Raw genomic sequence first — 18,140 nt, 5'->3', positions numbered from 1 at the left:
CCCCCTCGAGAATGGGTGATGTCCCCCAATTCTGACACACAGTGGGTGCTCCGTGAAAGTCGAATGAATGCATACACAATGGTGAGGCTGCTCAGAGCCAGCTTTCTGGCTCCCCCAGGCCGAACGAACACATGCGGAATGGGAAGGGAGGGCCTGGGGGAGAGGCTTGTTCCCTGGGGATCCTGGGAGGGTTAGAAGGCTTTGGATGTGAGCTAAAATGAGGATGATGTCAAATGTCACCCTCCCAGGGACGCCCCCAATCCATCCTGCTTTAAATTGTACCCTCACTCCCCTCGTTTCTTGAAACCCTTCACTGCCTGTATTTTCCTTTTGGTATTTTTTACCATCTCATTTACTATGTATCTGCCTTGTTTACTTAACGTCTGTCTCCCCTCCAGAACGAAAACAACACGCCAGCAAGGATTTTGCCTGTTTTGTTCACGAAGGACTGCCCGGTGCCTGGAAGGCCCGACACCTGCCTGGTAGGAGCTCCGTACGTGGGCTGGGAGAGAGCCGTGAGTGGGCGGGGCTTCGGGCGGGCCAGGAGGGCCCTGGGCGGTGGCCAGCGGGCAGGGCGGGGCTCAGATCCGAGTGAGGGAAGGGGCCGAAACTAAACTGTACTAGGAGGGGCGGGGATGGGCGTGGCAAGGGTCCGCCTGGAAGCCAAACGAGACTGGGGGGTGCTTTGCGGGGAGGCCTTCCGAGGCTGGTAGTTTTCGGGGCGGGACCAGCACGGGGGCGTGGCTAACAGGGGCGTGGCTAATATGGAAGGAGGGCGGGGCTAGGGCTGGGCGGGTCCAGAATGAGATGGGACCTGTCAGGGACAGGGTAAACCTGGGCGGGGCCAGTGGCAGGGAGGCGTGGGCAGGGCCAGGCCATGGGCGGGGCCAGGCCGGGATCTCCTCTGTCCCGGGTCCTGGAGCGCTGCGTCCTGGCGGGGCTGGCTCCCGCCTCGCTGGCCCCTCCTTGGCAGGCCGGGCCCCAGAGTGAGCAGGGCCGTACTCCTCAGGATCGGAAGCTGCGGTCGGCACTGTATTTTGAGGCAGGCGGCCGCCTAGGCCCCGGCGGACTCAGCTCCGCACTGCCCCGGGGGTGTTTCCCCGGAGACTCCCAGGGTAAGGGTGAGCCGGGCTGAGGGGGCCTGTGCGTGCCTCTGTGTGTGTGTGTGTGTGTGTGCGTGCGTGCATGTGCACACATCAGTGTGTGTGCGAATATGTGGATGTCTGTGCACAACAGGCAATTTGTGTGTGCTTGGAGTTGGGTACGTGCATGCCCCAGGGAGCTATGTGTGTGTACAAAGTCGCCTGTGTGGGCAAGGGCAGTCCCGCGTGGGAGGAGAGTCGTGCATGGGTGTGCATGCGTGTGAGATAGTGCGCGTGTTAAATGTGGCGAAGACAGTGTGTGTATGTCAGGATGTCTTGGAGGAAAATGGGAGGGCAGGTGCAATGATACTTGGGGGAACCATAGGGTCAGGATGCCTGTGGTGAGCTGTAGGGTGCGTAGGTGATGACGTGTAGGAGTGTGAGAATTGCGAATGTGTGTTTCATGAAGTGGCAGTGGGCAGTGCTTTGAGGGCTTCAGTGTGAAGGGGTGGGGACCAAGGAAAGTTCGGGGGTGCTGATTGCTCTTGGAGGGGTGAGTGTGGTCTGGAGCAGTTGGTAATGAACAGGGCAGGTGTTTAGGTTCTGGCCTGGAGTCATTTGGGGATCAGACGAGTCCCATCACTTTGAGAGGTGGGGAGATGCGTGGGTGGGGCCAAGAGGGGCTGGTCCTGCCCGTTGCATGGGGAGCAGCGGGCAGGGTTCTCGCTTCTGCCTCACCAGTCACCTGTCACCCAGGCTCTGTGCTCACTGTGCCTGAGTGGCTCCTGTGGGCACTCCTGCAAGAACATGGTGCAGAAGTACCAGTCTCCTGTCCACGTCTACAAGTACCCATTCGAGCTGGTCATGGCGGTGAGTGACCCCGGTTCCCTGGCCCCAAGTGACGGTTAGAGGGGGTCAGCTATGCCGCGAGTGAGAGGGAGCCCCTCATTTCCCCAGATGAGAAGGGATTGTTGAGCTGCTCCACTGACCTGCTAGGTCCAGTTTCTAGCCAATGACCCCCTCTGCCCAGCCACCCCACCTTTCACAAATCCTGGCTCACTGACCAACACACAGGGTCTTTCTTTGTCCTTGTTGAAGCTTCCTGATCTCTTATCTCACGCTTCTCTGACAGAAAACAAGGATAACAGGGGCCAAGCCTCTGTTGTCATTTGTTGCAATGATAATAATAATAATAATGACGATATTTATTCTGACGATGCTGACAGCGACCATTCACTGCTTGTTTGCCGCCCTAAGTTTTTACATACGTTGCTTCACTTAATTCCCAGTAGTGCACATTATTCCCATTGTACCTCCACTACACTGAAGCTGCACCAGCAGAGGGGGTGGCCCCGAGGTCTGTGGCCAGGAAGCAGCAGAGCCCGGGCTCTCATCCACGCAGCGGGGACTCCAGAGCTGTGATTTTAAACCACAACACCCCAGGTCCTCCCACTCGCACGCCCTCCTCCCCCTTTTAGGAAGTGGGCCCCAGGAGGAGAGGGGCTCGGTGGGCAGGAAGGGTCTGGGAGCAGTTGCTCTCGGGGTGGATTTGGTGTGCGTGTAGGACGTACTCAAGTCGGGCAGCCAACCAGTGGGGGGCCTAGAACTGGCTCCCAGGTGTCAGCCTCCCGGATGGGTGGTCTTTGCATAGTGGGGCAGGTGCTGGAGACAGGTGGACGTGCCTCTCCGTCGTGGTGACATCCCTCTGCCTCTTGGAGCTTCCCTTCCTTGGGAAAAACAGGGGCATTGCACGGGGTTGTGGTAGGGAGTGAATGAGATGGCTCCTGTGGGCGCTCCTGCAGGAACATGCTGCCTCTGGCTCAGCTCCTGGCATACAGTAGGTGCTCACCAAATGGGCTGTGTCTGTTCCTACGCCCCATGTTGGTGTACGTGATCGTACTGCAAGTGTAAGAAACACCAGACTCCACCCCCAGCTTTCCCACCCCAACCCTGGCTGCTTAACTTCAGCCTTCAGTCCAAGCACCGCATATCCACTGGTGCCATTGTGTGTGTCCTGCCTGCTCCTGTTCTATGAATCTACCTACGTATGTGTTCACAGTCATAAAGGATTAAAAAAAAACTTTTTTTATTGAAAAATAGTTGATATATGTAAAGGATTTAAAAGCATCACTGGAATGAATCATCGTACATGTCGTGGTGTTATGTGCAAATGGTTCCTGGTCAGGAAAGAGGCAGCAGCAGGCCTGGGGTTGTATTGACCAGCTGGGTGATCTTGGGCAAGTTACTTAACCTCTCTGAACCTCCACTCTGCATCTCTAAAATGAGGATTACATGCTTTCCAAATCTGGGTGTCGTGCTGTGGATGAGTCAAAGCATGGAAAGCTCCCAGTGCAGGGTCTGGGACAGAGCAAATGCTATTACTGTTACTGTTACTGTTGCTGCAGCTGCGAGAATGTCCTTCATTTGTAATGGGGGTGGGGCACCAGGGGATGATGAAGAGACTGGTGGAGGGTCAGAAGTGCTTGGTCCCTGCGGCTGCTTCGCTGTGCTCTGGCTGTGTGTCGCCAGAAAGTCTCTGAATGTCTCCGAGTCTTGCTTTCTTCATTTGTGATAGGGAGATGGTTCTATGCGCCTCGTAAGGTTGCCATGAGGATTAAAGGTGATTACATTGGGGTGGGGGTGGGGGGCAGCTGCCCAGGCCAGGGCTTTGTCCATGCGAATAGACAGTACATGACAGAGACAAAGAAATAACCACCCTCCGCCTAAGCCTCCAGGCAGCTCAGGAATCTAAGACCCTAAAACTCATTTGTTCGTTCTCTCACTCAGTAGAAGGGAGACACTGTCCCTAGCCTTCTGGGACAATCCAGGGACCCTTGGTTCTCTACCATGAAGCCGAGACAAGTAACTATAAAATGGAAAAAAAATGCTTTTTTATTATTGTGTGAGCTTAATACATGTAAATTTCATTTAGCATGTTTAGGATTCTGAAAATATTTACAATCATTACACTTTAAAATAAAACCTGTGCATGAAAGTAGCTCCTAAGACAATATTTATAGGACTGTATTAATAGCAACACACTTGTCTTGCCTTTATTGGATTATGTTAAGTGTATTTTGTAAGCATCGGGCTCCATGAACGAAGGCGGGGTCCGGCTCACTCCCCAGCTGCTGACAGTGTCTAGGCGCTGATGTACCGGGAACAGGAGACGGAGGTTTGCAGATGTTTATATCTGTACGGGCACTCATCTGAATCATTCATTCATATTTTTCAAAGGGACACATGACCATGTCTCCTTCTCTTGCCTACAGGGCAGCGAGAGGGCTCCAAACCCAGGCAACATTGCCGACAAAGCCACTTTGCCGGCTGTTTACAAAACACCATTGTCCTCAAAATAGCTGCATAACTCAAAGTAACTCGCCTGCTGCTATGTGAGCACAAAAGCGTTTTTCTACACTTAATGTCTGTCTTTGTTTCTCAGCTAAACACTTGCCCTCAGTTTGGGTCAGATGCCAGGGAAATTTCAGATGAACTCAGCTGTTTCACTGCTTCCAGGTGGCCAGGCAAGCTGGCCTTTTGGGTTTCCTGATGAACAAAACTGACTTGAAAATGAGAGTGTCCCTCGCTTCTGCACAAGTCTACCAGTGACAATACAAATGACTAAAATCGGGCTTGTGGAACTGCTTATAAAACAGCAATGAGGAAACCTTTATAGACCCAGCTGAGGAAAAGTTCTCACATGCCTTTTCTCTTTCATTTAAAAAAACTGAACTAATCCAATGAATGGGCATCTCCCTTCTTGGGCCAAATCCCTCGCCATGAGTTCTGTTCCTGAAGGGTGGGATTCTAGGAACCTTCGCCTTCTTCTTTCTTGGTAGCATTCTGTATTATAGGTTCAAAACAGTGGGCTTGCATTGTCTCAGTAAATAGGAAAACCAGACGACGGTGGCAGCTGTTGGGTCCAAGGTTGCAGAGGGTCCTTGGTCCCCTTAAAGGTGGGGTTCTAGAAGGTAGGAGGGGACTTTGTAGAGATTCCTGCATGTGGAGCACAAAGGTCATTGCTTGGACTGTGGACTGTGGTCACTGGAGCCCTGAAGGCACCCTGTGGTCAGCCTACAGCCCATTATGAATGGAATCTAGGTTATCTGGGCTCTCCTCCCAAATCTGGGTGGTGATGCGGAGCCAGATTCACCTGCTGGGTCCCTGCTCGTTTCTCACAAGGAAAATGGAGATAATTAAGGCCCCTGCTCCTCAGAGAGCTGAAGTAAGGATTCAGTGAAGGAACATGGGTGCCTGGACAGAGTCTGGCGCTTGTTAAAGCTGATGAAATATTACCTAAGTTTATTATCATTATTTATTCTTTTAACAACTTTATTGAACAACAACTCATTTATATACCACATAATTCACCCCTTTAAAGGGTACAAGTTAGTGGTTTTTAGTATATTCATAGAGTTGTACAACCATCACCACCCTCAATTTTAGAACATTTTATCACCCCAAAAAGAAACCCCATACCCCTTCGGCATCATCCCCATTCTACCCCCATCCCATCCAGCCCCTGAGAAACAGTCATCTGCTTTCTGTTTCTATAGATTTGCCCATTCTGGACATTTCATATAAATGGAATCATAGAACATGTAACCTTTTGTGACTGGCTTCTCTCACTTAGCATCACGTTTGCAAGGTTTATCCAGTTTGTAGCATGTGTTGGTACATGATTCCTTTTTATGGCTGAATAATATGCCATGTTTTTTATGGCTGAATAATATTCCACCACATTTGCTTATCCATTCATCAGTTGATAGACATTTAGATTGTTTCCAGTTTGGGGCTATTATGAATAGCATTCTTAGGAACATTCACATTCAAATTTTTGTGTGGACATATTCCTCCTAAAGAAATCCTGCTTTGAATGGTGGTAGTTATTCAGAGGCTTTAGGCAGATTCTATTTTAAGTTTTAACAAATGTGTACACAACATTTACAAGGTCCCAGGCACTGTTCTGAGCCTATTCAAATATTAACTCATGTACTTCTCATAACCATCCCATGAGATAGATTCTGTGAGTAGCACCATTCTACAGATGGAGAGACTGAGGCAAAGAAAGGATGACTGGATTACCCAAGGCCACCAAGCAAACACGAGGTGGGTGGGGACTTCACCTCATGCAGTTCGGCTCCAGAATTTACATTCCTAACCGTGGGCTCTGCCATTTCTCGGAGTTGAGGACCTGGAGTTAGTAAGTTGGCTCCGGGGCTGAGGGAGTGGCCCCACGGGAGCAGTTACCATTCGGGCTCTGTTCTGAGTGCCTGTACCCCATTGGGATCCTGCTAAGGTGAGCGCAGTGAAACCCACAGAGCCTGGCCTCCTGGAGGGCAGCCGATGCCGACAGAGCCTGGGAGCATCTACTAACCACCGTGCACCCTGTGCTTTAGACCAGCTAGAGACAGGTGCTTTTAGAAAATTTTTGAGGACACAGGTGTGCAGAGGTTAAGGACACTGTGTCTCAGCGTATTCATTTCCTAGGGCTGTGTGATAAAGTACCACAACTGAATGGGTCAGAAACAACTGACTGCATTGCCTGGTAGTTCTAGAGGCCAGAAGATCAAGCAAGATGCTGGCGTGTTCCTGCTCCCTTGGAAGGGGCTCAGGATCTATTCCAGGCTTCTCTCCCGGTTTCGGGTACTTCCGAGGCTTGTGGTTGCATAACTCCAATATTCATACGGTGCATCCCTATGTGTGCCTATGTGTCCAAATTTCCCCTTTTTATGAGGACACCCTAATGACTTCATTCTAACTTGATTACCTCTGGAAAGACCCTATTTCCAAATAAGGTCACATTCTGAGGTATCTGAGTTAGGACTCCAATGTACCTTTTCGGGGGGACACAATTCAGCCCATAAAGCTCAGTAAATGGCATCATCAGTAAAAACCAGGAATGTGAATTTAGGGAATCTGACCCTACAGCCTGAGCTCACAGCCCAGACATTCCGGATGCTGGCTCTGATGTTCAGTGAACATGTACCAGTGGCCTCCGTGTCTTCGGGAATGACCTGGCTGCCTCTAGTCCAGCCACTGCCCAGGGGCCCTGTGGGGCTCAAAAGCCCTGTGGCTTCAGGTCATCTCCGATTCTGCAAGCCAGGGAAACAGAAAGACGGAGTAGAATTTCCTAAGCAACAGGCCTTTCACATGGTTGAAGGGTGGTGGTGAGAGCTACCATCAGCAGGAAAGTGTTAAAATATTTAAAGACCTGGCCTTTTGTATTGATAAACAGCTTGTAATTTAGCAAATGGGTCATTCATAAGGAGCAGCCTCTGAAGGTAAATCCTTGTAGCTCAGGCCAAAGGCAGTTACAGTTGGAATCGTTATGGATGTAGTTTTAATAAAGCAGCAGGGGCCTTATTTAAAGGAGTTTAAATTAGTTCCCTGGAGCCTGTCATCTGATCCTGTTGCTAACAGATTAAGGGAAGCAACATTTTCCACCTTGGATTGCTTACAGGGCCCTGCGGTGCTCTGATTTGGGCTGGGAGAACAGAGGTGATCCACGGCCCAGCAAAGTGATCTGATTTCAGAGCGCCCTGAAATACATTTCACGGCCTCGTTCATTAATTTATGCATGCCTTAATTCATGCATGCATGCATGTGTGCATTCCACAGATATTTATTGAGTTTTCATTGTGTGCCAAGCACCAAGCTTAGTGCAGGCTACAACATAGTGGATTCCATAGAACTTTTTGAAATGCATCATTATTCTTTGTGTTAATTTGCTTGCTTACTTATTTATATGGGTGTTTTCGTTAAAGTAGGCTTCAGGAAGGCGGGGACCATGTCTGTTTTTGTTCTGGCTCTGTCCTGACTTAGTTCCCCTTGACATGATCCCTCCCTGCTGTCACAGAGCTTGCAGTGGTGTGTGTGTGTGTGAGGGCAGGGGGCGTAGGGGAGCCAGGCACATGCCATGTGGAATGATTTCTAGGGCAGAAAGAGCAGGGCATTCTTGGAACACAGAGAAAGGTCCGTCAGCCAAGGTCTGGTAAGTCAGCCAAGTTCAACTATGCCGAGGGAGGAGGTCCACTGTGTGCAAAGGCTCCGTGGCGGGTGGTGAGGGGGAGAACGCTCTCTGATGAAGGGAACTGGGCTCACTTGGGCCCCGGTGTGGCCCGGTCCATTTGTTTCTTCAAGGACCTTGGGAGCTTGAGAAGGTTTTCAGCATGAGTGACATGAAAAGATTAGGGTTTAAATGGATGAGAGGGGGTGTTCCATCCTGGAGGCTGGGAGAGCGTGGGGAGGCAGAGCTGATGGAGGCTGATTCCTGAGACACTTGCATAATCTAAGATGGTGCTTCCCTCCCATCAAGATCCTGACATGCCACTAAATGTCAGGATGCCCCGGGCTGGCCTCACAGCCTCCTCGTCCCTCCCTGACCCATCAGGGGCGCCAGCTGATCCGGAAGCCTTTGGGCATGGAGCGCGTTCGGAGGAGGAGGGTGCCCCCCACCCTGCTCCTCAGGCGTGGGTGAGAACCCTAGCTGGGTTTGTGCCGTTGCTGTGGCAGCAGCCAGGCCCCATGCTCCCCCATTGCCGGGGAGGCCAGGCGGTCTGACCTCACGAGGAGGAGAGGAGGAGACGCGGCCCCAGCTGGGGAAAGGGGTGGCTCGAACGATTCATGCCAGGAGGGCCCGGAAGCAGGAGCAAATAATACCTAATCCCTGCTACCTGGGCCCTGGGCCGCAGCCTCAGGGCCAGGAAAGTGAAGCACAGAACGGTTCCTCCGCACTTGCTCAGGGCCGACTCACTGGCCAGAAGCCGCGGCTGCGCAGCCCTCACGACCCCCGAGGGGACAGGCGTTGATTCACCTGCGCAGCAAGCACTTCCCAGAACTCAGCTCTGTGCGGGTGGAGCACGAACAGCAGTGCCCAGGCACGGGTTACCCTCTGGGCTGGGCGCCGGCGCGTGCGCACAGAAGCCCGCTCACACCGAGATGGGGCCTGGGCCGCTGCCCCCGCTCCCCCACGTTACCTGTCTGATGATGGGTCCCACTCCCTGATTTCTTTCCCCAGCACCTGCTCCTCCCACCCTCCCTTCCACGGCCCTTACTGGTGGACGTCTAGTGTTCCAGGTGTTGAGCAAGGGCACTGGGGAATCCAGTGCAGAAGAAAACAGAGACGGAGGCAGTGACTATAAACAAACACAGACACGCTGTCCTGTTCCTAATGACGGCGCTTCTGGTCGCTACAACACAGTTCTCCGCAACTTCCCCACCTTCTCAGGCTGAAACTCCCCAGCCGTTCCTCCCTCCTTGCCACATTCCGGGCAGCCACCCTTCTGCTTTCCGTCTTTATGGATCTGATGTCTTGGGGACCTCCTATAAGTGGAATCACACAATATTTGTCTTTTTGAGTCTGTGGTCTTTCAGTGAGCATCAAGTTTTTGAGGTTCATTCATGACATAGCATGTGTCAGCACTTCATTCCTTTATTTTTTATTTTTTATTTTGGTATCATTAATCTACAATTACATGAGGAACATTATGTTTACTAGGCTCCCCCTTCACCAAGTCCCCCCAACAAACCCCATTATAGTCACTGTCCATCAGTGTACTAAGATGCTGTAGAGTCACTATGTGTAATTCTCTGTGTTGCACAGACCTCCCCGTGCCCCCCCACACATTATACATGCTAATCGTAAGGCCCCCTTTCTTTTTCTCCCTTATCTCTCCCTTCCCTCCCATCCCCCCCAGTCCCTTTCCCTTTGGTAACTGTAGTTTCTTTGTTTTTTAAATTAAAGTGTCATTGACATACAATCTTATAATGGTTTCAAATACACAACACAGTGGTTCAACATTCAGCCATATTATCAAGTCCTCACCTCCTCCAGAGCGGTCACTGTCCATCAATGTAGTAAGATGCCACAGAATTATTCTCTGTGCTGTACTAACACTCCCGTGACCAACCTATATTGTGATTGGGAATTAGTGTGCCCCTCAATCCCTTTCTCCCTCCCACCAGCCTTCTGTAACCCCTCCCCTTTGGTAACCACTCGCTCCTTCTCAGTGTCTGTGAGTCTGCTATTTCATTCCTTCTATTTTGCTTTGTTTTTATACTCCACAAATAAGTGAAGTCGTTTGATATTTTTCTTTCTCTGCCTGGCTTATTTCACTGAGCACAATACCCTCTAGATCCATCCATGTTGTTGCAAATGAGAGGATTTCTTTTCTTTTTATGGCTGACTAATACTCCATTGTGTATATGTACCACATCTTCTTTATCCATTCATCTATTGATGGACACTTAACATTGCTTCCATATCTTGGCTCTTGTAAATAGCACTTCATTCCTTTTTATGGCCGAATAATATTCCACCATGTGGCTAGACCACATACACTTATCCATTCACCTGCAAGGGGCATTTGGGTTGTCTCCATTTTTTGGCTGTTTAGAATAATGCTGCTGTGAACTTTCACATACAAATATCTATTCAAGTCCCTGTTGGTTTACTCTTGTCCATTAAAAAAAAATCTGCATGATATCTGGCACTGTGTTAAATACCTTACACATACCATCTCCCTTTCATCTTTACAGTAATCTGCATGAAGTCATGATTCTCATTGTCTTTTTTTATGAGGACTCTGAGTTTCCAAGAGGTTGAGGTCACCCAGCCAGCATCATCTAAGCCCTGTGCTTGATCTCTGCTGCTCTACCACGCCCCAGGCTTGCCTTCTCGTCATGTCCAGATGCCCTGGATGCAACGTCCTAATGACCCGCCATCTCTGTCTTTTGCGTCTCCCAATCTGGCTTGGGCTGGAATAGTAGCAAGTTTTTCAGCTACAGGGCCATCTGGGTCTAGCTGTTTTTAGATTATATACAGCAGTCATTTCAAAAGGCTTCCAGGATAACGTCACTCTGGTTCTAGCATGCCCACTTCCCTCCGTCAGCTGGATGCCACTGCTGCCATCAGGTGTCTGGTGGCCCATTCACGAAGCTCTGGTAGAGTCACTTGGCCAAGAGGCAGGGGGAATCCAATGGCGTATTACTCAGCCATGAAAAGGCAGCACTGATGCCTACTCTAGCGTGGATGAACCTTCAAAACATGATGCCAAGGGAAGGAGACCCAGCACAAAGCCCACATATTGTAAGATTTCATTTACATGGAATCTTCAGAAAAAGTAAATCTGCAGAATAGAAAATGGATTCGTGGTTGCCTAGGGCTGGGGTGGGGGGAGTGGGAAGTGACTGCTAATGGGTATGGGTTTCTTTTTGGGGTGATGAAATGCCTGGGATTACTGGTGCTGGTTGCTCAACAAAAACAGTGCATTTTATGATATGAGAATCATATCCTAATTGAAAAAGAGGCCTTGGTGAAGCTGAGAGCATTGATAGCTGTCTGATTGGCTCTCCCAGGCTTACAAGGGGAGGAAGGCTCTTGAGGATGGGGCGCCTGTGTGATGCCACATGGCAGTCAATGCCCTAAATCCAGCCTGCAGCATGGAAGGGGAAGGTGAACCTGGGCTAGAACACGGTGGTGTGGTTTGGATATTCTTTCCTCACTTGGAGGAAGGTTTGGCGTAAGCAGCTCCCAGCTTCCTTTGAATTTACATGCGGAAGAGCAGGCCGGAAGGAGGGAGGGTAGGAGAGAGCAGCTGTCAAGTGATTAGCAGAAATAGCTTCTCTGTACTTTATACAATCTCACTCTTTTTTGAAATTGAAATTTATTTAACAAATGCTCATGTTGAACAAACCATGTGCCAGGCACTGCTCTAAGCACTTTACAAAAACGGGTTCCTTTTTCTCTCTCCTGACAAGTCAGCAAGGTAGCTACTTATTTATTCTCCTTTTAACAAATGAGTGAATTAAGGCACTGAGAGCTTGATGGCTTGTTCGAGGCCATGCAGCTGGTAAGAGGCAGAATGGAAATTTGGACCCAAACCCCAGAACCCGTGCCCTTAAGAGCTATGCTCTGCTGTGATTCACTCCTTCATTATGTAAACGGCTGTTGAGTGTTGACTACATGCTGGGCACTATGACAGGCAGTGGGGACTCGGGGCCCATGGATTCTTCCTTCGGCAGCTGTGATGCACGAAGGAAACAGGCACAGTGAGTGTTCACTGGGAGGTTCTATGCTTTACAGATGAGCCTGAAGGGAGAGAGGGGTGCGCTGTGCCCAAGGTCACCCAGCCTGGAGGTGGGCAGGTCTGTCTGGGGACCCAGCCTCTCATCTCCACAAGCTAAATGTGTCACTATGAGTTTTTACAGGATGGGAGGCCCTTGGGAGGCGGTCAATGGAAGTTTCCACGGCTCTCTGCCCGCCCCAGCCCCGGCCCTCCTCCAGCAGGTGCTGGGCCTTAGCCCGGCTCCTCTTCCGAGTGGGCAGGCTGCGTGTCCCTCTCCTGCCACTTGGTAGAAGGGCTGTAACTGAATCCTTCTGCTGCATTGTGTCCCTGAGGAGCCAAACCATGTGTTTGTTCAGCAGGGAGAATCTCGGGCTTGGTTTATGGGGACAGGAGCCTGCAGGGAGGGTCCTGTGAATTGTTTGATCCTGTAAGATCCTGTGATGTGCCCAAGGCAAAGGGGTCCAAACTCAGTATTTAGACTCAGTATTTCCAAACCATCAACACTTGTACGTAGCTAAAGTCTGCTGAGAGGCAGGACAGGGTGACTCACGGCTGGGGTCTGGGTCGGAGGGGCCTGTTTTCCAACAGTGGCACTTTCTGGCTGTGAGATGCCCTCCCAAGCCTCAACTGGCTTATCTGTGAAATGGGGAAATACTAGTTCCCATCTCCTCAGGCCATTGCAAGGACAAAATGATGCAGTTAGTGCTCCCCAAATGTCAGTAACAGCAGTGTCCAACACAACCTCCCAACCCCAGAGAGCCTCTGGTGACTGTCCCTTGACACTGGAGAACTGGCACTGGGATGGACTCCTGTTTCAGCGCCCCCATCTTCCAGAAGGATCCTGAGCTCTGGGGACCCCCCAGTGCCTAGGTGGCTCCATCACTGGAACAGCCACTGGTGACTTGTCCCCTTTCACGGTCAGGGACAGTTGTGCCTGAGCACCCATCTGCTGCTGGCCAGCCCCCTGCCCCTGTTATCTGGGGGCTCCAGACGGGGCTCTTCTAACAAGAAGTTTTTTACAAGTTGGTGAAACTCCATTGGCTGTGCGCACCGAGCCCACAGTCTGTCATTCTCCAGCCTGGACACCTTTCTCAGGGCTGTTCGGGCCATCAGCAAGTTTACATGATTTCCTTCTTTGCTTGCTGGCATTTCTTTACTGGTCCTAGTGTGTGCCAAGAACAGAGATGGGCATAGTAGGAGGTCAGTGCTATGGAAAACCACGTAGCTCAGGCCTCCACACATGCCGCATGTGGTTAAAAGGCATGATAAGTGCTATCAAGGAAATGAAGGGATTAAAAGGACACAGAGCAGGGGAGGAGGCAGCCTTGCAGGGGAGAAGTGGCGGAGGATGTCCCAGGAAGAAGGAACAGTGTGGACAAGTCCCTGAAGCCAGAGCATCTCCTCAGCCCCTGATCCAGTTCTCCTACCCCTCTGGAAGCCTCAGTGACACGGGCCTCCCTCCAACCTCACTGTCAAGTTAACTGATTAGTGTTGCAAGCAGAGGGCATAGCAGGTGCAAAGGCCCTGTGGCAGGCACATGTTTGGTGGGTGGATTAGTGTCCTGTGGCTGATGTAAAAAGTACCACAAACTGGACAGCTTAAACAGCAGACATTTTTCATTCACAGTTCTGGAAGCTAGAAGTGTGAGATCATGGTTGTAGGCAGAGTTTGTTCCTTCAGCGGGCTTGTGGGATAATCTGTTCCATGCCTCTCTCTCCTAGCTTCTGGTGTCACTGGTAATCCTTAGTGTTCCTTGGACTGTAGAGGAACCATCCAGATCTGTGCCTTTGTCTCCACATGGCATTCTCCCTGCATGAGTGTCTGTGTCCAAATTTCTCCTTTCATAAGGACACAAGTCATATTGGACTCGGGGCCTCCTTCCACCCCACTATGACCTCATCTTAACTAATTTAATCTGTAATGACCTAACTCCAAATAAGGTCACATTCAGAGGTACTGGGGATTAGGAATTCTACACATTAATCTTGGTGGTGGGGGGCACAATTTAACCCGTAACAATGTGTTCTAGAAATAGCAGGCTGGAGCAGGATGAAGGCAGCGGGGTGGGGAAGGGGTGACAGATTTCCTGGGGCCTGGGGGACACAGTAAGGACTGTGGGACTTGTTCTAGGCATGCACACAACTGGAGGAGCAGAGTCAAGGCTCACTGCTGTGTGCCAACTGCTCTGAGACAGGATCTAGTGACATCCTTATTACCTTATAGATGAGTAAATGGAGGTTCAGAAAGGGAAAATGACTTGCCCAAGGTCACCCAGTGAGACAGCATCAGAGACTTGGATTGTGCCTGTCCAGTTCTGACACATGCGCCCCTTTCCCTCTGTATGCTTTCCAACAATGTCAGCAGCCCTCTGCCCATCACGGAGGTGGGCTGGAGCCTGGCCCCTCTGGCTCCCTCCTGCATTTGATGGAACAGAGTGCTCAGAAAATCTTGCAAATCTGTGCCGTGCTGCCATTGGGGCTGTTGCCTAGAAAAAGAAAGATTCTCTTATGTGCCAGGCTCTGCCTGAAATATTTGTCCTCTGCAAGACGAGTCTGGTATACACCCATTTTCCAGATGAGGAAAGAAGCTTAGGGACTTGCCTGTCCTGCACTTGCTGGGAGGAGCTGCAGCTGGGCTTCAAGCTAGCGGCCTGACCCCGTCCCGGGACCCACCCACTTTGCTTCCTCCATGGAGAAATGCCTTCCCTTGAAAAAGAATTTAGGGGGGACCTCCCTTGCCCACTGTCTGAGACCAGACCCCAGGAGCAACACAGTGCTCCCCTGGGGGACCAACGCTTCTTATTCTAACGCTGGTGTGTTTGTAGAAAGCAACCTGTTTTGACACATGGCAGGAGGCAGCTCTGTCCCCCTGGCGGTCCTGGGCTGGCCTTGTGGGGCCTGGAATGACACCAAGGGCACCCGGCATTTTCCCTTTCTCCCCCTCCCCTTGCCCCACCTCTGTCCTTCTGAGCTGGGAGGGATGGTGGAGGAGGTACGTGTCCTCAGATGCCAGCACTATTTTTGGAGCTCACTTTGAGCCTGATTCTGGGCACGTGGGCTGTGACAGGCTTGGAGCAGACCCCGCTTGAATAACGTCAGCCCTAGATGCTGGCTTGCCCCCCAGAGGCTCCAACCTGGGCATTTCTGGAACTGGACCCAGACTGTCCAATGTGGATGCCTTTTATTTCATTTTCTTGCCTAACTGCCCCTGGGTGGAACCTACAGGACAAGGCGGAATACTAGCGGCCAGAGCAGACCTCCCTGCCCTGTTTCTGGTCTCAGGGGGAAGGCATCCGTCTTTCACCACTGAGCATGTTTGCCATGATTTGTTGTGGGTGCCCTTTACCAGGCTGGGTAAGCTCCCTTTTATTCCTGGGTTGTTGAATGTTTTTATCATAAAGAGGTGTTGGATCTTCCCAAATGTTTTTTCTGAAAGACGTCTTCTTTCAAAATGTTGGGGCAAGACCCATCCCCTCTCTTCTAAGGGCAAAAACTCAAACGCAGATCCAGAGATTTGCCAGGTGAGCGCTCAGGCACAGGAGGGTCACTGCTCTGAAACAGGTGCCAAACGATGTCTTGATAAACGGCAGTGGTCACTTCTCTTCCCGTGGCCCGGGAATGCTTTTTTCTGCTCCCATAACCCGTCTAGTACATGAGACCACAGCCCTGTAGGAGGGCAGAGGGCAGGGCGGGCCGGTGGGCCCCTCTGGCTGCCGCCCCCCGGCCCCTGGGCGCTCACTCCCGCCCTGTCCCCAGGCCTACGAGAAGCGCTTCCCCACCTGCCCGCAGATCCCTGTCTTCCTGGGCAGCGAGGTTCTGCGCGAGTCCCGCAGCGCCGACGGGGCGGTGCACTTGGTGGAGCGGAGCTGCCGGCTGCGCGTGGAGGCCCCGCGGCTGCTGCGGAAGGTGGGCGGGGCGGGGGCCCGGGGCGTGGACAGGGTTGGGGGGACGGCGGGGCTGGGCACCTGGGGGGATGGGGCAAGTGTGTGTGAGTGGGTGTCGGGAGGGCTTCTGGGTTGGGGGACCCGGGGCCTGGGGGTGACCGGGCCAGCCCTTGGGGTTCACCCCCGGCCCCCGTGCTGCAGCCCCCCGCTGCCTCTTCCCTTGCAGATCGCCGGCGTGGAGCACGTGGTCTTCGTGCAGACAAACGTCTTGAACTGGAAGGAGAGGACGCTGCTCATCGAAGCGCACAACGACACCTTCGCCAGCCGCGTGGTGGTCAAGGAGACCTGCCGCTACACGGTGAGCGCGCGCCCCGCAGGCCTGGGTTAGATAAGGACGCTTCGCATCTGCAGTGCACCCGCAGCTGGGTGCGTGTTTTGCTGTAGTTCAGGTACTCTCAAAAATTGCTTGGCACAAACAAAAATATGATTCGCTGTTTATGTGAAATTCAACTGTGATCGGGCGTCCTGTATTTATCGGCTAAACCTGGCAACCTCCCCTTCCCCTCCCTGTTCTCTCTCCCTCTTCCTTCCTGAAACTGCCTCAGTTTCTTCATCTGTAAAAAGGGGTTACTGATGTACCTACCACATAGGTCGTGGTGGATTAAAGGAAATAAAACTAAATTGAAGAGTGTCTGGCAAATACTAAGCCCTGTATATGTGGTGCCTTTATATAATTAGTGGTAATGATTATTCTCCGCTGCATACTGATTGAGCACCTACTATGTGCCAGGACCCTGCTGAGTCCTGGGCACCTGAATGGTGGACCAGTCTGCATGACCGTTGTGTTCACAGAACCTCCATTCCAGTGGGAGACACAGACGAGAAAAAACCAAATCAGTCTGTACTCACAACTTTGTCAGGAGTGCTAAGAAGGGATCCGGCAGGTCACAGTGTCCCTCAGGCCTCTCTGAGCAGGTGCCAGTGAAGCTAAAAGCTGAAGGATGAGGGCTGGGAACAGCGTTCTGGGGGCAGGAACAGCATGTGTGAAGACCCAGAGGTGGATGAGAGTGGGGGTCAGGGTCCTGCTAGCCCTGGAGGGCTGGAGTGGTGGGCCTGGAGGCAGCCGGGATAGACAGCTCTGCCACGTTCTTCCTTCCCCCCTCGGACCACTTCTTCCACCTTTGTACAATGGAGACATCAGTAGAACAGGCTTCACTGGGTGCTGGCAGGAGCAAGTGGGACCATGCAAAGCTGCTTAGGCAGTGGTAGATCCCAAACAGAAGTTTCCATGGTGATCACTCCCGTGTAGCACCTAAGACGCAGCAGAGGTGATCTGCTGTGTCTTCATCAGCCTCCCCCGCGGGACGACCTAGCCTGGTTCAACCGTCTGGTCCCCTCAGCACGGTGCTGCATAGACAGCAGGTTTCTGGTAAATGCCTATTGCTCGTTCTTTCCACACCTCCAGCTCCTCTTGGGGCCTCCTGTAAACTGGGTCCCAGATATTCAGATGTTTAGTCTGGGGTGTATGTGGGTGGGAGTTTTTTATAAGCCACTTTTAGCGTAGTGTTTCTCAGAGTGAGTTCTGCCAACAGCTGAACCAGCATCACTGGGGCAGCTTCTGAAATACAGGTTCTGGGTCCCACCCTGGCCCTACTCAGGCCAAGCACCTGCGTATTTAATGGGCTCCCTGGTAACGTTTCTGCCTGTGGAAGTTTGAGAGATACTAAGTGTCTGCATCGCAGCTCTGTCAACGAACCTTGTCTTTGTTTAACAATATACAAATATTTACATTACATATCAATACATAACCATGTAATATTTTAAAATATTTAAAATGTATTTATAAATTCTATGTAATTAGGTATTATATTAAATGTATTACTTATTTAAATATATCATTATATACATATAATTTATAAGGGACAGGAGGGCAGATATCAGACTCACTTTCTTCCGGCCCCTCCTGAGAAGGCAGTTTGTTCCTAACACCGTAGACTGTACTGTTCTCCGGACGGGCCCTTTGGTATTGCTGCCCACCCCAGGTTGCCAGGCTGTGCCATGCTGTCCCATTGCATGCTCTGACTGGGCCCAGGTTGCCAAGAGATC

At 51.4% G+C, this 18,140-nt stretch overlaps 1 protein-coding gene across 2 annotated transcripts in view; it reads left to right on the top strand.

The window, feature by feature from the left end:
• Nucleotides 1–779: 779 nt before the first annotated feature.
• The window catches only part of SEC14L5 (SEC14 like lipid binding 5), a 37,248-nt gene continuing 19,887 nt past the window's right edge, over nucleotides 780–18,140 (top strand). Inside the window, exons 1-4 of one of the 2 annotated variants that reach the window (XM_057487629.1) lie at nucleotides 780–1,115; nucleotides 1,824–1,952; nucleotides 15,907–16,056; nucleotides 16,261–16,392. In XM_057487629.1, coding sequence (XP_057343612.1) covers nucleotides 1,890–1,952; nucleotides 15,907–16,056; nucleotides 16,261–16,392 — 345 coding nt within the window. In that variant the 5' untranslated portion in view covers nucleotides 780–1,115; nucleotides 1,824–1,889. Of the gene's footprint in view, nucleotides 1,116–1,600; nucleotides 1,953–15,906; nucleotides 16,057–16,260; nucleotides 16,393–18,140 lie in introns of those variants that run through there. The other variant, XM_036931762.2, reaches the window with a different exon arrangement.

The sequence above is a fragment of the Manis pentadactyla genome, chromosome 10, assembly GCF_030020395.1.
Source record: "Manis pentadactyla isolate mManPen7 chromosome 10, mManPen7.hap1, whole genome shotgun sequence".
Classification (NCBI taxonomy): Eukaryota; Metazoa; Chordata; class Mammalia; order Pholidota; family Manidae; genus Manis; species Manis pentadactyla.
The sequence above is the reverse complement of the archived record's forward strand: the minus strand, read 5'-3'. Positions and strand labels throughout refer to the sequence as shown.